This window comes from Dermacentor variabilis, chromosome 10, assembly GCF_050947875.1.
Source record: "Dermacentor variabilis isolate Ectoservices chromosome 10, ASM5094787v1, whole genome shotgun sequence".
NCBI classification, from domain to species: Eukaryota; Metazoa; Arthropoda; class Arachnida; order Ixodida; family Ixodidae; genus Dermacentor; species Dermacentor variabilis.
Window position 1 is genome coordinate 98,609,417 of NC_134577.1, and position 23,384 is coordinate 98,632,800.

At 44.5% G+C, this 23,384-nt stretch overlaps 1 protein-coding gene across 1 annotated transcript in view; it reads left to right on the forward strand.

Moving 5' to 3' along the window:
• Nucleotides 1-23,384, forward strand: part of Ns3 (nucleostemin 3) — a 95,028-nt gene that overhangs the window by 13,059 nt on the left and 58,585 nt on the right. The window contains exons 4-7 of the mRNA XM_075673244.1: nt 6,400-6,486; nt 17,113-17,199; nt 18,027-18,170; nt 22,472-22,571. Coding sequence (XP_075529359.1) covers nt 6,400-6,486; nt 17,113-17,199; nt 18,027-18,170; nt 22,472-22,571 — 418 coding nt within the window. The remainder of the gene's footprint in view (nt 1-6,399; nt 6,487-17,112; nt 17,200-18,026; nt 18,171-22,471; nt 22,572-23,384) is intronic.

Sequence of the window (23,384 nt, forward strand, 5' to 3'; positions counted from 1 at the left end):
GCATGCACCCAGTCGTTGCATGTGCAATGTTTTATTCTGCGTATGTCGATTATGTGCAGATAAGCTTCAAGTCATGCAATATTGCTATCTGCGCACGACAAGTGCAGCTTGGAATAAACAAATTGTCTAAATGGGCATACGAGAACAGCTTCAGAATAAACACCCAAAAAAGTACCTGCATACTTTTCTCAAACAAGAGAGGGATACCACCACTGCCAAGTATTACGATCGGGTAGACCAACTTTCTATGAGCAGCGAACATAAATTTCTGGGAATCACTTTAGACTCTATGCTCATGTTTATTTCTCATATTAAGTATCTGAAGATAAACTGTCTGAAAACAATGTGACTTCCAAAGCTTTTGTCACACACAACATGGAGTAGTGATCAGAAGTGCCTCTTGAACTTGTATAAGTCTTCTCCACTTGCGCCTTGATTATGGATCTATAATTTATAATTCTGCAATGGTAAGTGCATTAAAAATCCTAGACTCCATCCACCATCTGCGTATCCGTCTTGCGACTGGTGCCTTCAGGACAAGCCCTGTCCGGAGCCTCTAATTTAAATCAAAATTAAGCGTTCTGTCCATCAAACCATCAGTGTCACTGTATGAGCTATCCGCCAAAAAGTCGCTGTTGGCACTCAGCATGCGCTGTTGCCATATTTAGTACATTCTGCTCCCAGGCACCACCGAAGCACCCTACTATAAAGGTGAAGAAGAAAGGGGGTTAACCGAGAGGCCCGATTTTTATTAGTCATATCATATTTTCTTATGTCAAATAAATATTGAGCCCCTCGGTTAACCCCCTTTCTCCTTGCTTATTACATAACGAGAATCTCGAGTCCGGCAACATTGATGCCTTCAGGTAGCATGTGCGGGTTTATTGACCGGTTGCCTTCGCCCAAAAAGATCACATTCTCATGACACCTGCAGCAGAATGGATGTTCCACATCCACCGTCAAGGTCTCGGAGTGGTGGAGCTGGCTAATACTCCCAGGGTTCTACAAGAAAACATAAATACCCAAGAAAGTGGATGGGGAAATGGCGCCGTGGTAGCTCAATTGGTAGCGCATCACATGTGAAATGCGAAGGTTGTGGGATCATTCGCCACCTGCGGCAAATTGTTTTTTCATCCACTTTCATTTCCATTAATTTATAATTTCTTTATTTCATTTATTAAGCGCAAGTAATTTCCCCTATGTTGTCCTTGGTGTCAGTGTTTGTTGGCTTCTTATGATAACTACTATAAAGGTGACACGTGCGACACAGGCGCTGACACTGAGAAAACTACCAAAAAAAAAGGTAGCTCCATGTCGCCTCTAAAATGCAGTGTTTCTTGCTTTTTGTTTGTTTTTCACATTTCTTGGTGTGGACACTACAACTGTCTCGCTTGAGGCAGACACCTGAACTATGTCAAAGCGCAAGTGAGCATAAATCACATCGTCTGCAAAGTGCAACCGTGTGGCATCTCTGCGAGTATCGAAGTTACATTTCACCATGTGCATAGTAGCTACAGAAAGAAGTGCAAAAGAAGAAAGCATGCGCAGAAAGAAAGAAGGAAGAGATGTGCCTCTGTCGCTAGGTGACAATTTTCTGGGTGAAGCATGCGCTCACAAAACCTGGTGCGTTGTCGCCTCTGCTCGCCGACATTTCTTTTTTCTCAGGTGCCATCTCAGGTTTCTCAGCGCCATCTCAGGCCAAGATGGCCTACTGTTTTGGCTGCCATGAAGGATACACGGAAATCTAAGAATCCCCAGACTTCGGAATACTAGTTTGCAGTACTGAGGTGTTGTTACCATCACAGGGAAACTGAATAACAATTGTTATTCTGAAAAGTTTGGTGTACTGAAGTTTGTAGTACAAAAATATTTTTTACATTGAAACTTTAAGAGGTGAGCAGGGGATTTCTGAAAATTTTGTTAATCTGAAAAGTTCGTTAAAGTGGTATTAGTATTAACAAGGTTTCACTGTATTAGAATGCATATCGTAGAACTCTAGTCCAAGTACTCTTGCACAGAGTTTTACACAGGCTGCCGCATGCCAGGGTTTCTTCTGCAGTCGTCAGTCCATCCTTCTCAATCCAGTGTACTGCATCTGGAAACAAGTACAGTTAAACCTTGATATAACGAACTTCAATATAATGAAATACTCGATATAACAAATACTTAACTTTTCGTAACCTCTTGTCCATAGAACACCATGTAATTAGAACTCAATATAATGAAGTGTGTTCGTATGCAATTTCAATATAATGAAATTTCTCTCCGCATAAAAGGAATGCCGAGACAATAAATGGAAACTTCTGCAGACGCAGATGATCAAATGATTGAATTACAAGTGGCTGCTTACAAACGCACCTCTCAAATCGTGCACGACGCGACAAGAGTGAGCTCCTAAGTGAAGTGCATCATGTAACCGCGCAAACAACAAAGGATAAAGAAGGAAACACACAGGACAGGCCTCCTTCTTTGTCCTTTGTTGTTTGCGCGGTTACATGATGCCTTCCAATATCGACCACCAACTAGCCCGCCTATCCCTGTTAAATATGTTACTCCCAAGTGAAACTGGATCATGTTCCGTACAGCAAAAGCTCATTAATTCATATTCTGTGGGGATGCTACGAAAATTCGAATTATACAAAATTCGAAATAATGAAAGTCAGAAAAAAAAGAATTGCTCAGTAAAGTTGGTGTCTATAGTCTGACATAGTGTGAGCGTGCACACACGCTACGTCATGTTGGTGAGAACAATAATGCCTATAGTTCGAAGCACTGGCGCAGCCAACATAACTGGACGCGGCCAACATGGTCCGACGTGCCCTGCGTCAAGATGGCTCTTGCTCCATCCGTGCGTTCGTCGCACCGACCCACAATGCATGGCATGGAGAAAAATCTCAGTGCCCTTCCACTTTGTGAAGAAGGATGACCAGTGAAGCTGTGCATGTGGGCCCCTTAATGGCGAACTGCACCTCCATCGCGGGTCGGCCTGCCATTGCACCATCTTCAGGATCGGCCCTCGTATGGGAAGCGCTTAACGCCCGCTTCACTTTGGGCCGGTATTGTACTATCTTCGGGATCGGTCCACATATGGGGAGTGCTTAACACCTGCTTCACCTCCGCCGCAGGGCGGCCCGGCATTGCACTATCTTCAGGATTGGCCCACGTATGGGGAGTTTTTTTGCTTACAACGACACGAAAATTTCCTTGGACGATAGAGGGATACAGCTTCGCTATAAAAAAGGGGCCCACACTGCTTCGTCGACAGTCGTAGACAACCATTCAAAACGGCGTATGCACCGAGAAGGGATGGCATTTCAGCTGGAACTGCGCAGTGTAAACGGCATAGCATGACTAGCCGCCACCGACTGGCACCAAAAATGTTGGAGTATAAACGTGGCTTTGCGCTGCCGACGCTTACTGCAGGAGCAAGAGCTGCACTCTAAAATGCACTCACGAAACGCACCACAACCTTCTGCAATGTTGGTCTCCGTTTTACTTCCGTAGCTGCACCGGCTGCATGCTGCTGAGTTCCGCCATACGTATAGGTGGCGTCGAAACACATATTGAAGCGACGCTTTCCTTTGAATAATAGCCACGAATCTCAAAGTTTATGCTTTTTTGGTACTGCGAGCGCTGATACACGTCATGGCCGCCATTTTTTAGACATTACCTGGTGCCGCTTTTCGGTAGAACACCTCGTAGAGAAAGAGCAAAGCCTCCAAGAGGTAAAATGAAAGAAAGAAAAATAATTAAAAGAAGACATGGAAGGCTGCGTCTACGTTTTTATCTTAAAGGTATTGAAGATAGGGAGAGAACCGACCTGTAACAGAGGCGTTGGCCGTGCCTGGCCTGGCACAAACGTGTCTCTCTCCAGTCGGGCCTAAACAAAGGGCTGCAGATGCAAAGAGCAAAGCTGCGTGGCCCGCGCGATAATGCCAGCATCGCCCACGTGCTCTTGCGCACTAGCACTCTCCCCATCCATGATGGCGTGGAGTTCGACTTACCGGTGGCGGTGCGGATTTCAATGTGAATTAGCGGGATGCATTACATATTGCTTTCAATACATTGTTGAATAAACCACGGCGGCTACTTTGAATTATCCGAAATTTTTAATTAACGAGTTGTGAATTTATGAGCTTTTACTGTATAAATTCCAAGCATGATAAGATCTTATCGTGCTCCATGCAGTTTGTGCTTTAGGTGTGAGGGAAAGTATGCGACGATTAGAAAGAAAGATGGTGGGCTTCATAAACGACTGCCGCCTCCCCACGTGAGCAAAGGGAAAGAGGGGACAGGGGGTGAGTTCACACGCATCACGATTTCTGGCGTGTGTCTCGGCCAAGGCTGCGCAGGGCTGTAAATGCGGCTGAGCACATACGCAGCCGTGCACGCTACCTTAGAGGTAATCTGCCGTGCATGCAAAGAGGGGGCATGTCGAGACAGCGGGGCATCATGTAAGCTGTCTTGCCACACGTTTAGTATTGAAGGTTGCATAATCTCGAGTTTCGGTGACATGTTGGAGTGAGAGGTGTGGGGATGCGTGACTCTCACGCCTCCCCTGAGATCTAGTTTTCCCGCATGGCTCGTCTCCTGCAGGGCGGCTTTGCCCGCCGCGTGGCCTGGCGCCCGCGGCGGTCGGGTGGTACAAGCGCGGTGCGAGAGATGGCGCGACCGTCGCGCCGCTGCGGGGTTACTCAAGCGTCGGGAGACAAGGCGCTCGGGCTGTTGGGGTCGAGACAGCAAGCAGCACGGACGTGCCGTGCCGCACGCGCGCGCGGTGACCCATGCTTCTGCGAGACCGCCTCGCGTGGCCGCCTTCGAACGCGCCACGATTCGCGTGACCATACACGCGAAGGACCAGGCGTTGGGATCCAGCATGGGGCGAACATATTCGCCCGCTTCCGGTCGCGGTGAGTCGGACTTCTAGATTTGTCGCGCGCCCATCGGCATGTTTTGCGGATAGCAACTCGGCTAGCAGGCACTGATCTATGAAAGGTGCAATAAATGCCCTTGTGATTGTTTGCACTACTGTGTTGTCGTTCCTTTGTCCCAAGAGTACGGGTGTGAGAGACCCCACAGAGGCAAACAAAGCATTCGCTCCCCACTGCCGGCATTTTTAATGATAGCCTCGTCCCAGCGCGGGCGACGCTGTCAGCCGCAGGGGTGGAGTGCACGTGAAAGCGTGGCTGGCTTTGCTTCATTCGTACCGCGTATGTGTGAAGATATGGTCGACGTCGCATGAAACTGTATCATTTGCCGCCGACTACCAAATTACCTACCTCTCTATATGGCTTTCATAGATTACGAAAAGGCATTTGATTCAGTACAAGTACCAGCAGTCATAGAGGCATCACGTAAGCAAGGAGTACAGGAGACATAAGTGAATATCTTGGAAAATATCTACAAAGGCTCCATAGCTACCTTGATTCTCCTCAAGAAAAGTAGTAAGATACCTACAAAGAAAGGGGTCAGGCAGGAGGAGACAATCTCTTCCATGCTATTCACTGCATGCTAGGAAGAAGTATTCACGCTATTAAACTGGGAACGCTTGGGAGTGAGGATCAGTGGAGAATATCTCGGCAACCTTTGGTTTGCAGATGGCATTGTCTTGTTCAGCAACACTGGGGATGAATTACTACAAATTATTGAGGACCTTGACTGAGAAAGTGTAAGACTAGGGTTGAAGATAAATATGCAGAAGACAAAGATGATGTTCAATAGCCTGGAAAGAGAACAAGAATTCAGGATCACCAGTAAGCCTCCAGAGTCTGTACAGGAGTATGTCTGTCTAGTTCAGTTACTTACAGGGGACCCTAATCACGAGAAGGAAATTCGCTGAAGAATAAAAATGGGTTGGAGTACATACGGCAGTCGTTACCAAATTCTTACTTGGAGCTTATCACTGTTGTTGATAAGAAAAGTGAGCAATCACTGCATTCTATCGGTGCTAACATATGGGACAGGACCTTTGAGTTTTACCAAGAAGCTCGTGAACAATTTAAGGACTGTGCAAAGAGCTATGAAGCGACAAATGTTAGTTGTAACATTAAGAGACAGGAAAAGAACGGTATGGATCAGAGAGCAAATGGGGATAGCTGATACTGCAGTTGACATTAAGAGAAGAAAAAAAACGGAGCTGGGCAGGCCATGTGATATGTAGGGTAGGTAACTGGTGGACCATCAGAGTTACAGAATGAATGCCAAGGGGAGGGAAGCACAGTCGAGGATGGCAGAAAACTACGTGAGGCGATGAAATGAGGAAATTCGCAGATGTAAGCTGGAATCGGCTAGCGCAAGACAGGTGTAATTGGAAATCGCAGGGAAGGACCTCCGTCCTGCAGTGGGAATAGAAACAGGCTGAAAAAGGTGATGATAATGATGTGTTGACTGCTGTTTCAGACCTCCCTGGGATGAAAGCACCAGCGCTGAGGAACTTCATGCCTTGGAGAAGGAGAGCTTTGTGGCCTGGCGACGACAGCTGGCCGAGTAGGTTGAACTGGCTGAACTGGTGCTAGGTTGCCACCTGTGCCTTGTCCACTGTCCTTTGTGTTTTATTGTTATTGAGAGTGGAGTGCCCAATATGGTTATACTCACACCGAAAAAAAGAAGCTGCTCTCAGTGCGAATTTTAACTTTAAATTCCAATTTGAAATCACTGCCTCTATGCCCCTCCCATCAACAGCAACTGCCGTTTTGGTATGGACTGTGATTTCAGGAAATGCGGGGCAGCTGCTATGTCGTCTGCATTGAAGCAGTTTGAGACTGCGTTGAACATTTTGCTCCCCATGCTCTGGCGCCTAACAGTGCAGCAGAGTGGTTGCTGTTGAATTGTGCCCGCCATTCATGCTGTGGTGACATGATAGAAAGCAGCAGCAAACTGCTGATATGTAAATACGCAAAGACAAAATAATGCATGGTTGCCATGACGCATTTCCAGCTCCTGCAATTGCTTCCAGTTCTTTCAGTACACAAAAGTGTGACTTTCAAGATCAGCATTCTCTACTTCGAGGGAGCTGTTTCTGCGGGTAGAATTCATTTTGTCACCACTTGGTGTTGCCAGACTGATATATGGCGCAACTGGCATACAAAATAAAATTAAAATACAAATTTTCTATCCACCGAATACACTCAAGCTTATCCAGTTTGCTGTGGGGCACGTAGGATTTAACATGCAGTGTATAATTCAAACTTGAAAATTTGACGTCACAGTCCCTTTAACAATACTGCAGAGAGCCAAATAGAAGAAGCTGCGTAGCTGTGTGAAGTGACCTTTTGTGCTACAAAAATTTCACGCTGTGTAAATGTGTGCCTGTTTGAAAGTGTTTGTTATTTCTGCACTGCGGCGGGGCTATTAAGGCTCGCCAACCTGCGTTGGTGCAGTGGCTATGACGAACACACTGTAGCTGAACATGAGGCTGCGGGCGCAGCAACTGTTTTTCAATAGGGATGCAATGCTAAAATGCCTGTGTGCCTAGTTTTAAGTGCACACTTTGAGGGTGACGTTTTTTTCGCCAAATGCGACCCCCAAGGTCGAATTTTTTTATTGCAGATTTAATATTGTTACTTTGCACAAGTCACGTATAAAGATGTATTTGCGATATTTGTGCCAGCATGTGGATCGCTCCGAGGTGGCTCACCTCGTGCTGGGTTGAGTTGTCCATACACAATAGCATCCGCTCGAGAAGATGCTTGTCGTACAATACCTTTATATTTTTTATGATTCCCTGGTCCGGGGGCTGTAACACCGATGTTGTGTTGGCTGGCAAGTAAGCGACGCGGGTGGCAGTCAAGGGCGGCACATTCATGTGGGCACTGTGCTGGTCCACATGGAACAATACTTTGTGGTTCGATGACACAAACTTGCGATCCACTTTAATTAGCCAGTCTTTAAGTATGTCCGCCGTCATCCAAGCCTTCCTGTTAAATGCATAGTCGACGGGCAGTGATTTGATACCTTTTCAACATCTAGGCTTAGCGCCTTTACTGATTACCAGCAGGCAACACTGCTCAGTGCCAGTCATGTTCGCCGTAATCAGAACAGACACTCTCTCGTTACTGCGTTCCCCTCTGGCAGAGTCATCATCCTTGAATGTCAAAGTCTTCTTGGGTCATCGTCGTCATCGTCGTCGTCATCATCATCATCAGCCTGGTTACGCCCACTGCAGGGCAAAGGCCTCTCCCATACTTCTCCAACTACCCCGGCCATGTACTAATTGTGGCCATGTAGTCCCTGCAGACTTGTTAATCTCATCTGCCCACCTAACTTTCTGCCGCCCCCTGCTGCGCTTCCCTTCCCTAGGAATCCAGTCCATAACCCTTAATGACCATCGGTTGTCTTATCTCCTCATTACATGTCCTGTCCATGCCCATTTCTTTTTCTTGATTTTTCTTTCTTCTCGGGTAACATTCTGTAAAAAAGTGCCATCTCATCGGCATTGAAGATGTCTTCCGGCTGATACTCGCTCAAGTACTCATGATGCTTGTCTCTCCACGTCGCACATGTTTCCTGGTTGACGGACCTTTACTCACGCTTTTAAACACCAGGTCATAACATTGCTTAAAGCATGTCAACCATCCATCGGAAGAAGCAAAGTTCTCAATTCCTAGCATCGTAGCGAGCGATAAGGCTTTCACTGCAAAGATATTGTCGCTGAGCGGGAGGTGGTTACCTCAGGCCTCCCTAATCCAAATGAGCAGTGCTTGCTCTAACTCCAGGTGGGCGCTGGTGCACATTCCCTTGCAGAACATCTTGAACTGATCATTTTCAAATGCTTCGAGTATCGAGCGCTTGTTCTTGAGGAAGTTTGGAAGAGCGTTCAGCTTGATGCCGTACTTCCATGCAATATCTTGCTTGGCAGTGCTTCCTTCCTCAATTACTCTTAAAATTTTTACTTTTCGTCGCCAAGTCAAGCGTCCGATAAGTCCGTGAGTTGCCATAGTTGCAACTGCACCCGAAATGCACATGGAACTACCGAACCCACTCGAGGAAACAATTGGAGAGGCCTGGAGCATACTGATTGCACACATACACTGTAGCACAAGGCTAATCTTGCCGCTTTGTGACCTGCAGCGCTGTACGCAGCTGTGATGCCAGCAGCGTCGGTGCTTAACTTTGACGCTTCAGAACCTGTGGCCCTGTAGTCAGCTGCGATGCTGATGATGCCTGTGTGGCACACACAGCTGTTTTGCACATTAAAAATAGCAAATTTATCAAACATTACGATCGCCTCCAGGCATTCGATTGAAAATAACTACTAATTAAACAATATTTTAGACTTCTTGCTTCCAATTACCGAGCGTTTTTTTTCTGTCGGATTGCATACAAAACCGACGGGTCCCCCACTGCACTTCCAATTAAGTGACTTGGAATTATCGGGAGTCGACTACAGCTGGTGAATGGCATACACAGACGAGAGGAGACAGTACGGTTGTTACAATGGTGAGCAATGTGGCCAATACGCAAGCAGGCAAAACAGATTGGCCGATCGTCTGCGGTTCGCCCCTCGGCTGGATTTCGGTAACGTGCAGTATACCGCGGACCAGTCGATGGACCTGGTGCATGAGACAGCAGTGAAGTGGCAACGGCACATACAGAGTCAACTCCAAGATTAGCCAGTTGCCTGCACGAATCGTGCTGTAGACAAGTTGTTCAGCTCAGTGGGGCGGAAAAGAAGGGCTGCAGGTGCCATGGCTTCAAGTTCTCGCCGCACTATCCGCGTCAGGTCATCTGATGATGATGGTCACTGCACTCCTAGGCTGTCATCACAAGAAGATTTAATTTAATTTTAATTTAATTAATTTATTTATTAGTAAAAATACAGATAATTGCATGTGCGTAGTATACATAAGGAGGTCCCATAGTCAAAGACTGTATCGGGACCTCCTTCTAAAGACACTTATGATGTTATACAATGTTTAAAGCAACAGTAGTACAGATGAGAGCGAAGAGTAATATCAAAACATGTTTATAGCATATGAGTAATAAGAACACTTGTTAACAGCAAGACTGTATTAAAAGAAACGTAATAAAATTAAAAAATTAAAAATACACTAAAAAACAAAACGAAAAAAAAACAAGGAGAGTTTCAGTAAGTATTTATTATGAATGATTTTAGCTCTCTTTTAAATTGGTATAAATTTTTTGCATTTTTGATGATAGGTGGTAGAGTATTCCAAAGCGATATTGCGGAAAATTCCGCAGTCTGTTTACCATAGTTAGTTCGCACTTTAGGTAGAAGAAAATTATTATTGAGTGCAAATCTAGTGTGACTATGAGCTATTAGGTCACAAGGTGAGAAGCAGATTGATGGTAGTTCCTTAGTCATATATTTGTAGAATAAAATTCCTAGATTATATTTGGTGAGTTCTGAAATGGTTAGGATGTTGTTTTCATGTAAAAGGGATTTTCCATTAGCAAAGCGGGAACTCCTTGTGATTATTCTTATGGATTGGTTCTGGATTACCTGGAGAGATGCCAAATGGGTGTTATAAGTGTTACCCCAGCATAGTATGCCGTAGTTGATATGAGAGTGAATGAATGAGTGGTATAGCGAAATTAATGTGTTATGTGTGAAGAAGGGACGAGTTTTAATTAGAATGCGAATACCGTATGCTATTTTCTTTTTGATGTGAGAAATGTGATCTTTATATTTCAAACTACAGTCAAGAGAAATACCAAGAAAAGATGAGCATGGACTGGGAGAGATGGAGTGTGAGCCGAAAGTTAAAGGGGAGAATGCCAAATGTTGTTGATGTGAGGAAAATACAACAAATTTAGTCTTGGTGGCATTAATAGATAACAGGTTGGCATTACACCAACTTAAAACATTTTGTAGATCAGTATTTAGCTTGTTAATAAGAAGTGACATGTGTTTATCAGAGGAAAATATGGTAGTATCGTCAGCGTACAGAATGCACTTTGTAGAGGTCAAACAGTTAGGTAGGTCATTGATATAAATCAAAAATAGTAGTGGTCCTAAGATGGATCCTTGAGGCACGCCAATGTTAGTGGTTTGTTCTCTGGAGTAGACGTTAGACACAGACACTATTTGAACCCTGTTTGATAAGTAACTTTTGAATAATGAGAGCGCAGGACCACGAACGCCGATAGCCTCAAGCTTAGCAAAAAGAATAATATGGTTTAAGCAGTCGAATGCTTTTGTTAGATCAATGAATACTGAACCTGCGAATAGACCATCGTCAATTATTTTTTTTAATTGGTCAGTTAGATGTATGAGTGCCAAATCTGTGGAGTATCCATTACGAAAGCCAAATTGGCATGAAGCGAGAATATTAAATTTAGTGAGATATTTGGTTAGACGCAATGCGATTAATTTCTCTAGAACTTTGTTGAAAAAAGGTAAAATGCAAATAGGGCGGTAGTTATGTATTAATGTACTGTCACCTTTTTTTAGAACTGGAATGACTTTACCGCGCTTAAGCTCGTTAGGAAACACACCAGTCTTGAATATCAAATTAGTAATATGAGACACGATATCAGAAATTAGGTGGGCAATCATTTTAATGGTAGCAGGTAGAACTTCATCTATTCCAGCACTGGTGGGTTTTAGGTGACATATAACGTTATATATTTCTTCTGGCGTTGTGGGGAAAATAAAAAATGTGTGAGGGAGACGATTAAGTTGAGTTACTTGTGAAGGAGAGGGTGTGTCATTATCAAAAAATAGGAGCTGAAGGCGTTGGCTATTTGGTTAGGGGAGTTATACTCTGAGTTATTGTATATAATTTTTGATAGCTGTTCTGGTTTAGAATTCCTGTTTAGAAAAGAGTTGATGATGTTCCATTTCAATTTGCTGTTATTGCCGGCGTGTAAGATTTTTTGTTCAAGATATAATCGTTTTGCCACTTTTAACTGGTTGTTTATAGAGTTACGAAACCTTTTATATCGGGCAATTAATTTGGTATTAAAAGGCTGGTTTTTAGTTTTTTTGTACAGGTTATCGCGTTTACGCAAAGCTGCTAATAACTTTTTAGACATCCATGGATTGTGAGAGAATGCAATGGTTTTTTTACATTTCCTTTTACAAGTTAATTTATGAATAAGTGATATAATTACAGTAAGAAATTTAGAAAATGCTTTCTGAGGATCATTAAAAGTTTTTATTTCAGACCAGTCTATATTAGCAATGGCAGTTATGAAGCTCTCTTTGTCCAGAACATATTTGAAGTGTGGAAGAGGGCAAGGACTCGAGTTATGTTTAAAACGTAGAAGCAATGGGTAATGATCTGTTATGTCCATATCAAGAACTTTTGCCTCTGGTGAAGTTATTAAGTTAGATAGGACATGATCAATTAGCGTCCCTGTGCCACTAGGAACCTGTCGTGTAGGAACATCAATTAAGCATTCATATCCGTAGCTTTGTAGTAGACTGGTGTAAGAAATAACTGTTGGTGATGTGTCATTGAGTAGGTTAATGTTGATATCACCCATTATAATGACATTTTTATTTTCTAGTAAAGGGTATGTAAAGTGTGATCAAGATTATAAAAAAAGTCGTCGACTGATGATGAAGGCGAACGATAAATGCATCCAAATATGAAATCTCTGTTATCATTAGAGGGAGAACAATTAACTATTTCAATCCAGACAGATTCACAATTAGTGATGGGTAAATGTAGATCATGTCGTCTGCAATAAGTAAGATCAGGAGAGATATATATTGCCGCACCACCATGACTGCTATTTAATCTGTTACAATATTCTGAATTGTAGTTAAGGAAGCAATAAAGATTTTTGTCAACGTCTGACAACCAAGTTTCAGTCAAGGCAATTAATGAGAATGAGCTAGAAGATGAAAAAAGGAAATGATTAATCTCCTCAAAGTGTTTGCGAAGGCTTCTAGCATTAAAATGAATGACGGAATGAAATCCACTTATGAAAGAGTTAACTTGATGAGGTTCCAGGAAAGAGGCCATGATAAGCTGTGAGACAATGAACACAGGTTGCTATAATATTAGTCTATTCTAGTCAAGTCGGAATGATCACGGATTCGCATAACTCTGCTGTTAGTAGTCTTTCTAGCCTTGATTTGACAGTTGTCAGTCCAAAGAAACATCCACTTTTTTTCTTTCTTCAGTGTTAGAGCTTTGGAAAACAGGGCCTTGTTACATGGGGTCAGATGATCGTTTACGAAGATAGGTGCGTTGGAAATGCTAGAGAAGCCTAGATCACTGACACAAAGCTTGGCCTTACGTGCTTTACTGATGAAGTCAGATTTTTTAGTTCAAGAGCAGAAACGAGCAATGATGTTTTTTTTGTCAGTAGACCGTGTGGGCACGCGATGAACAATGTCTAGATCATGAGGCGATATGGAACATCCAGCCTTCTCCCCTAGCATTTCCATGATTGCGACACAGTCCTCTCCTTGGGAACAGGGAACGCCCTTGATCTCAACATTGCTGAGGCGTGAATATTGCTCAAGTTCTTCTACCTTGCGAGTAAGTGAAGAGTTTTGAAATTTTAGTTCTTTATTCTCATTTACCAATGAGGCATTTTGGCCACGTAAGTCTTCGACAAGTTGATTCAAGTGTTGTGCACTTGATTGAAGAGACTCAACTTCCTTCTTTAACTCCGCAACATCAATGCCGGAATCTTTCATTTTTAGCAAGAATCTGCTGAACACCTTATCAGAGGTTTCTTTAGCTAAACTGTTAATTTTAGCCTCTAGATCCTCGATTTTTTTTGAGAGTTCAGCATTAGTTGGCATGGTATAAAAATAAAATACAAACTCGAACACAAGCAGGAGGAGAACACAGTTGGTGGCAGCAGTGGCAGTGGTATGGAAAAAGAAAAGAAAAAGAAAAGAGTTGGTAAGAATACCTGCATAAACGATGAACTTTTTTAAAGATGTGGCTCATGCAATGCCACTGCTGCCAGTGAAGGGTGGGCGTCGGTGCGTGCTATTTAAAGGGAAGGAGCTCCGGGCAGCGACCTCCAGTGGTAGTCTTGTTGATGATGTCAGCAGGCCACGATGAATCCACGCAGTCGCAGCTTCACCACGTGGCGATGATTCAGTGTCCGGTAGGGCAGTACGTTGATGTGTCACCACGAAGATTGCCGTTTGAGACAGAGGGGGATGGGTGAAAAGTGTCCGGTCAGGGTATCTGCATAAACGATGAACTTTTTTAAAGATGTGGCTCATGCAATGCCACTGCTGCCAGTTGTCAGGTGTCACAGCTGTGTTCGGCAGACGTGCAAACGGCATTACAATGTGGCAGCTCTTGGCCTGCTCAAAGCGTTGACACTCTTTTATGATGTCCTGTACTGTTTCACAACTTTTACACGTGAGCAGGTTGAGAGCATCGTCAGCAATCCCCTTCAGTACATGCCCAACCTTGTCTGACTCAGCCATATTGCTGCGAGTGTTACGGCACAGAGCCAGCACGTCCTGGATGTAAGAGACATCATTCTGTGGATGTCTAGGCACAGTTCGCTAGTTCTAGTTCTTCCTTAGCGGTGCTCTTCTGTCCGGCCGGATGGCCAAATTAGTCCCTCAGCTTCTGTTTGCACATGTCCCAGTCATGAAGCTCTTCCTCGTACCACGCTGTCACTGTGCCTTGTAGATAGAAGACTAAGCTAGCCAACATAACCATTGGATCTCATTTGTTGTGGGCACTTACACGCTCATACGTGGTGATCTAGTCTTCCACATTGAGGTGGTCGGTGCCGCAGAACTCTGCTGGATCCTGCAGTTGAGCCAGCACAGCCGTCGGGGTTGTAGGCATTGATGCGGGCCGCGCCATGTCGAGTCCTGTTTCATCCGTCATGTTGTTCACTCCAAGGTCACGACCACTGCAGAGCTCCGTCGTTGTTTCCCATGGGTATCCTGCGCCTCTCACCAATTTGTTACATTGCAGAAGTCACATATAAAGATGTATTTACAATATTTTACCGCAGCAGTGGCCTCATTGTAGAGCGCCCGCCTCGGCTGCGGGAGGCTGTGGGTTCGGTTCCCACCGCCACTGGGCACCCACTGGTTCTCAAATGGGCACAAGTGTTCCCCAGCCCGGTGTTCGGCTTTCTTCAGGAGTGATATGCTTGGGAAAGGAGCATGTTCTCTGAATTCCCGTCGGAACTCTTGTGAGCACACACATACAAAAAAAGTTTTACACGAGAGACAACGATGCATAAACAAGATGGCTGTCGAGAGCGATTCCACCTCTACACGTCTGATCGTCTTCTTCTGACTGGCGCCACTCTTGGTTGCGCTGTGACAGTTTCTTCAGATGGACCTATTCTTAAAAAAGAATTATTGCAATTCTTTAGAGTAATCATACTGTGGCGAAAAGAATTGTCCGTTGGTAAGCTTGCATTGTTTATTCATTAATACAGATGGGATTCCAGAAGTACTTGTAATAAGAATAAAAAGTAGACACTAAAGAATACATTGTTGCGCCAAAAAAGGAAAAATAAAGACTTAGGAAGGAAGAGTAGGAAAAGACAGATTGAGCGCTGAACTTCAACTGATTTTATTCTTACAACGGGGCAGGGAGAATGAACAAATGCGCATGCGTACATCAGTGTTGCCTAGAGCGAATCCAGTGACGTTTTTAACAGTTGCAACTCATTTTCAAACAGAAAAACAGACGTATCACTAATACAACTCGTGCCTCTCTTTTTAATGTACAACTCGTGCTCGTACAACTCTTTTTAAATGCGCATGCGTACATCAGTGTTGCCTATGTACGCATGCGCATTTGTTCATTCTCCCTGCCCCGTTGTAAGAATAAAATCAGTTGAAGTTCAGCGCTCAATCTGTCTTTTCGTACTCTTCCTTCCTAAGTCTTTATTTTTCCTTTTTTGGCGCAACAATGTATTCTTTAGATCCCAACCAACTCGCCCAGCAACAAGTTCTACTAGACACTAAAATAGATATATTCGGATTCGACACTTCGGCAGTAGTCCACATTGGAAGAATCGCTGCTCGACTCACTTGCAGCAGAGCAACCAGCGCGCCTGCCCAAAGCGTAATCGAACTGTGAATGTGAGTGCACACAAGAAAACTCTATGGTTGTGCGCCTGTCAGCAAAGCCAAACGAGTGGCAGTAATCCTTCATTCCGTTGCCAGCCAGAGGCAATCAGTTTTTCATGAGCAGAGTCTCGAGAAAAGGAATGGAGGCATGGCAGCATCGTTTGTATACACCAGTACCCGCCTGTGAACAGCTGTAGTCACACCCCCTGTGAGCAACAGATGAGCGAGCATCTAACAGTGGCCCTTTGAGAGACTTGAAACCACATAGACATCAGTTTTTAGAAGCGCAACTAACGGAAAGAGTTCGCGAGGCAGAACCAAAACTAACCGCTATGGGCCCTTGCATGCGTGGATGCACGAGTGGTCGCCGAAATACCAGCGTCAGAAAAAACCATGGAATAAAAACCAAAAGACTGTGGAGCAAAAAAAAAAAATTAATTGTATTCACACAGGGTGGCAGCACTTGCTGAGCAATAAATAGTTGAAATGCTTGTGCGGTTTTCAAACATGCTGATAGCGCCATAAATATATGTCATCGATCATTTGGGACTTGTTTGCGTCGCCGTGTATTTACGGCATTGACCCTCAAAAAGTTAAAAAATGCCTGGGTAGTCAAAATTATGGCGGACACTGTGCAGTTTTGGAATGTTAAACCCCCTAATTTAACCTAAAGGCACATGAAAGCAAAGCTCTAGATCAGCATAGGCTGATAAAGTGCACTTTCAGAACTCTGCTTGAGCTAATTTCGCATGAGTAGGTTGATTACTAGAAGAGAAATTGAAGCCAAATTTCGTCAGTGTGACATAATAGATTTCAATGTATTTTTTTGCGCTCAGGCAGTTGTGGCTCAGCAAAGGTTTCTAAGGCTTGATAGGCATACCCCTTTGTTTTTTTTTTTTTTTTGAATACAGTGTAGTCAATTTTTACCAATAAAAAAAATAACAGCTAGGCTCAAGCAGACATTGTCATAATCCATGCTGTCATGGAGAGCCGTTGTGGGAGCTTTTTTTCTCTTTAATTCTATTTTAATCTATTTAATCGTTGCTGATAAACAATTAGCCAGTTGGCTTGCAAGTTGCAAAGTCAGGCTTGTACGGCTAACAAGGAGCTCCTTTGTGCAGGCTCCAGGAGACAGATGGCCTGATGATGACGCCGTATGAGAAGAACCTTGAGTTTTGGCGCCAACTCTGGAGGGTCATCGAACGTAGGTACGGTGCCACCTGCATGTATTATCGCAGAAACATGTGCATGAACTTGAAATATTATCTGAGGGACAGTTTTGGGGCCATAAAAGGGGAGAAAAAAGCTCACTAATATATAAGATGACTGTCGCCAACCTCCTACAGCACATTTTGAATACGAATCATGTGACTTAATCCTGGCTGGGTGAAGTGTTTGATGTCATCCTGTGTATGATTAGCTTGATGTTGCTTTCTCGCTGATACAGAGAAAAAGAAAATTATGTAGGTTGTGTAGTCTATGTGTAAAGCAAAGCATTAATGACTAACTAAATCTTGTACAAGTAATGGAGATGCATACTAGTGTATTTACTTTCATCCTATGCAGCATGCAACCTCATGCAATGTATTGCTTACTCACCACAAAGGTCACAACTTCAACTTGAATGTCATGGAATTTTTATGTTTATGCACTACACTACTCGCAAGCTGCGCTGAAATGGAATCGTCAAATCGTGCAAAAGTGATAGCACATCTCTAAATGTGATTTTCTGAGAAGACCACTCTAAATCGTAAACGAGCACCAAATGAACCCACAGCAGCTTTCATGAAAACATGCCCCGTCGCCAGATTTACAATCGTGATGCTGCGTCTGATGACTCTGATGGTTTCGTAACCTATTGTAACATGCAGGGAGTTTCGGACCCATTTTCTCTGAAAAAAGGTGTGTTTTAGATTTGGATACATCATGTGTTGTTTTCCCTGTGCTTAGATTTTTTTTTTAACTGCTCCTACCTAAGGGTACTAGCTATCTGCTGGCAGAATTGTTGACATCACACAAAGGTCTGGTTTTGCAGTGATGTGGTGGTGCAGATAGTGGATGCCCGACACCCGCTGCTCTTTCTGTGCGAAGACCTAGTGCGGTATGTGGCCGAGACAAATGCCAGTAAGCGCAACCTGCTGCTCCTCAACAAGGCTGACCTGCTTACCCGACCGCAACGGTGAGAGGACTTGTCCTTTCGCAGAATGAATGCTTCAGTGCTGCTGCTGTTGGGATGGCTGTGATCATTACACTCCAAGAATAGTTGTCCCCAAACAATAAACGTTGGCTGTCTTGCGTGCCTTTTCTTTCATTAATGCCACATATCCCAGTATATAATTTTTCATATGCTTCATTTGACACCTCCAAACTCTGATTTAAGCGAGAGATAGTTAATGCAAACCCCATAGTGGCATTTTTTTATATGCAAGAGCAATTTTTCAGTGTTGGGTAGTAGAGGAAATCAGTGACTAATTAATAGCTATACTAATTAATATTGCCCAAAACATTTCACTCATATAGTTGCTTTTTTTTTTCTGTACAATATATTTCCATGGGCAGAAATAAAAATGAGCAAGTTGCATTTTCTAGGGGCCTTGTGGCTTTGCTCCAGGTGCATCCAGGTCACGAACGACATGCACATTATCAGTGCGACATAGCACTCTTGCCAGTAAATTATCGAGCAGAGACTTTTCGAAAAAGGAAAGGCAAACCCCCGACAGATCACGATTATTGTTGCAGTACACAGGCATGGCCCAAGTGGTGTAAACTTGTCTTTTAGTGTATGGTTGCTTTGAATGGGAAAGTGACAGGCCTGTGCTGTTGGGTTGCATGGAAATGGTGGGAAGTAGGGCCTTCGGTCGGGCTCCTTTCTTGGAGAGACAGGACGGTGCTTGGAGATTGAAGTTTGTTTTGCCATGCTGCAGTGCAAAACGGCATGCAAGATGGTGTTTTTACAATGGTATTATGTTGAGATTCATCACTAGTACGTAAGCACTTGCGCCTGTCATGATGTGCGCTAAGTTGCCATGTACACATCATCAAGGACTTGCGAGTTCACGGCGCTTCGCGAGCTTTGTGCGTGAGGAAGAAGACGGAGAAGAAGACATGCCATGCGGCTATGGCGCGACCGCACAGAGAGCTGCAAGAAAAACGAAAACAAAATAGAAAATAAATATCCAATAACAGAAGTCCGCGCGTGACTAGAGAAAAAAAGAAGAGGAGGAGGAGAACGAAAGAGACACGTAAGCAGATGGTACTCGGCGGAAGACGGCCTGGGGTGAGGAGGTGTACGTTCGTGAGGCCACAAGGACCCCAGCGTACGAGGCCCCCACCCAGCCGCGTCGAGGCTTCCCCAATGGCCTGGTGTCTACCAAGCACAATGTAAGCAGGGACCGTTCGAGAATGGCTGCTGGGGTGCAGAGGCATGGGCTTGATGGGCTCTGGGAGCCGGGCTCGCAAAGGCCTCCAGCCAGACGCATTGTGGTTTCCCAACAACCTGTGGCATCTCTTCCGGTGTTGTGGAGACGCCGTGGTGTTTCGACGACCAAACAGCTGCACGGCTCGGCGTTTCTCAAGTGTCTGTGAGCGTCACTGTGCTGCTTACACTGTCTGGACTTCTAACCAGGATAAAGAAACAGCCGATGAACTCTTTCCTTCCACAGTTTTGATGAGATGAACTCAGACTCTTTAGTTAACTCTGAACATTTGCCAGGTCTGCCTTAACCCTTTGAAGGTTTTTGCCGTACATGTACGGCGGCGGTTTTCTGTCCCGCAAGGTCTTTGCCGTACGGGTACGGTACCGACCCTCCGTTTGAAATTTCGCGCCATAATGACAATGCGTGCTCACCAGGAGGTGCTGCCACCTCTTAGCACTTACAAGATGCATTTGAAATTGGTGCTACGTTCTTGGGGAGATAAACAGAACTGATTGCTAGCTTCAGCGCGTTGCTCAGACTGCGGCAACGCCCCTTTGGTGGTTTTGGTTTCGCCGCGTGATCGCAACGGAGATGCGCGAAACGTCAATTTTTTCTTTGTCGGCACGCTCTTGCAGGTGCGGCGGAAGTTGATTTCTATCTTTATTGGCACTGCTCTTAGCTTGTTTATCACCACCGCTCACGAGGTATTCTCGCTCTCTGCAGCAACGTGCTTACGCGAGAGGGTGCCTCGGACATCTGCCCAAGGCAGCCGCACGCAGAGATGTCGTGTGCGCCAACACAACTCCTCGCTCCAAGAGAACAGACACGCATTTTAGGTGTGCAGGTTGCGATAAGGCGCTGTGCATAGACCCATGTTTCAAGGAGTACCACGCTCAGAAATACTATTGAACTTTTTGTAGTTCTGAGTGATGCCGACACCAAAATACTATTCCTAATTATTTTTTACTATTTATTCCCTACTTTATACATTTTGTACATTCAAGATCTGCAATAAAGTAATTTTACCACCTGGGAAAGTTTTTTTCAAAATAATTCGAACCTCAAAGGGTTAAACCACAGCTTTATGCTTTGAACTTCTGTGAGTTCTTGCATACCCTCTGGTTGCACTTCCATGCAATGATTCCCTTCTTGGCAATATGTTGGGATATTGTAGACTCAACGCCATAACGCTGTTTGCCACTGCTTTGATTTCTGCTTTATAAAGAGTGTTTTTGTGTGTCTTAAGTTGCAGCTGGCTTCGTTCGTTTCTGGAACCAAGGCAACACCTCGGCTTGTTAAGTAAGACACAAAGCAAATTCGTTACAACACCAAGGTGTACATTACATCAAATGTGAACAGTGCTGTCAGTGTCTCTCTCTCTGTGTTTGGAGAAAACACACAGTTTCTGTAGCCACCGCGTCCCAATTTTGGCTATGCATTTTCGTTTTATTGGTTTACTTGTTCTACTGTATGTGCACAATATGTTGCAGGAGAAGCAACACTTATGAAGGTTTAATTCCGAGAAAGCTTAATTTATGCATTGATGAGAATGTTTCAGGCCAAGCCATGTTAAAGGCTAGCTGAACCATGAGTATTATAGTATCAACATTATCGTGGAGTCACAGTGCTTCTTAGGAAGTCCCATAGATGTTGGCATCAGATTTCACTTTAGTTAGTACTGTAAGCAACCATGTGACTGCTGGGACCTTTTTGTTGCGGGAATGAAGGAAGCTGACAACATAATAGAGGTCCTGATGTTGCTGTTCTGAGGCATGTGATGAAAAGGGACTGTCGGCTCGCTGTGTCATCTTCCTTCTCCTCTTTCAACCCTTTCTTTAACCTCCTTTCTCACGATCCCATCTGCTTTGTGCACTTCTGCTCTGGTGTCACACTGTGGTTGCAAAGCGTATTGCACGGATGAGCTGGCATTGCAGAATGTGGTACACTGCCAGCAGTGTATGCGCATCCCAGGCTCCATCTGTTTCTGTGCATGGTGCAATCACAGACATGCTGATGGCCGCACAGTGGTCCTCAGTTAAGCCTGTGTTTGCTCATATTGCAAAGCTAGGTGACCCAGGCACATTTGCTATGGCAACCTGCTGGCTGTTAAGCTGGCCAGTCCCATTGCTCTCTTGAAAAAGAATGAAAAAAGAGAGATGCGTGACTCCCACCATGCTGTCTCAAAGCTGCTGAAAAAAGAGAGATGCGTGACTCCCACCATGCTGTCTCAAAGCTGCTGAAAAAAGAAAGATGCGTGGCTCCCACCATGCTGTCTCAAAGCTGCCAGGCTCACTTGTTCCACCAGTTCTGCTTCTTCTTCTTCTTCTTCTTTTTTTTTTTTGCAATGACAATTGTTGTGGGGTGACTGTAGCGTTTCCAGTCTGGGCAACATTGCAGCCTCAATAGTGTTGCTTGAAAGCCCTGATGCCCCACTACAGGTTCCATAGAAAATAGCTCAATTTGGAGCATTGAGCTCGGTAGTGAGAAAAAGCATGTTTTTTTTTTCTAGGTGCATAAAAAAATTTTGATATAAAATCGGAAGTGTTGGTGGTAGTGGCTGATGATTTCTGTAGTTCAAAGACACAGTTCCTCAGCTCCCTTCCCCTTACTGACTTTTGCAGATAGACCTAGAGTATTCATTTCTGTATAATATTCATTCTTTCTCTCCTCAGTTTGCAATGTGGTGCAGTGAACTACTCTTGCTCGCATTGTTCATCTCCACACTTTCGGGCTGCCTGCCACTTTAACCCTGTGGCTGTGGAATTGTGTTGCTGAGCTCGAGGTTGTGGGTTCAATCCCCTTTACCAAGGTCGCATTCTGGTGGGGGTGGAATGCAAAAATGCTCATGTACAGTGCAGTAGGTGTTTTGACCCCCCCAGGTGGTCAAAATTAATCCGGAGAAGTCTGCCATTATGGTGTTACACATAATAAGATCATGGTTTTGGCATGCAAAACCCCAGAAGTAAACTTTTAAAGATTTTTGGGCCTTATTCCACCCCTTTTTGTATGACATAGGATCAAATTGAGCTCTCTAATAAAGGGGCTTGGTATTCTTTCTGTGCAGTGAGGCATGGAGCAAGTACCTGGACTCTGTTGGCATTCGGGCAGTGTTCTTCTCTGCACTGCTCGAGGGCAAGGATGAGAAGGCCAGCTGTAATTTAGATGTGAGCAAATGTTTTCTTCACTTTGCAGAGGTGGCTGGTCGCATGAGTATTGTTGCCACCTTTTCTTGCGAGAATTCTGCTATAACAACTTTTAAAACCCACTAGAATTTGTGGGATAATTTTGTGGTTTTCGCAAAAATTTTGTCTGTGAAGGATTTTAATGAGAAAATGTGGCGGAAAATTGGCATGTTTTAGGACCTGAAAGCATTACGGTAGAATTGCCACAAATATGGGGCAAGTGTATCTAAGCAATCGTTTACTTCGCCAACAAATTGTTTACTTTGACAGCGGGTGCAATTTGCATTCGCCTGATGCATGGCGTTGCAAAGTGCTGAAATTGTGCATTTTAGTGCAATGATGTGGACCATCATGTTGTTGCAGTGCGGTGTGGTGAGGAAAGAATCAAAGGTGGTAATTGGACGGGTAGAGCAGGCGGACGTATGTTACAAGTACTCTTGTGCAGATACCAACAAGATTCACTAACACAGATTATCCTCCAACGGGCAAAGTCCTGATGATGGGGCATACTGCACAGCTCAGGTTACTCTCCCACTAAGGTGTGAGGTCCTGGCATCGCGGCATATAGCTCAACTTAGTTTGCTCACGTTTAGTAGTAACCTTCATTGACGGAAACACGGAGCTGTGGTGGAGGCAACTTGGAGATTAACCAGGTCAGCGGCGGAGACAACTTGATGAGAAGCCGCATGGGCAGTGGCTCAGGATAACTTATACGATAAGAACTCCAAGGGCGTAGGAACCGGCCAGGCACAGGACACGGGCAGGATCTTGGCACGATAACTTGTGACTTGTCAC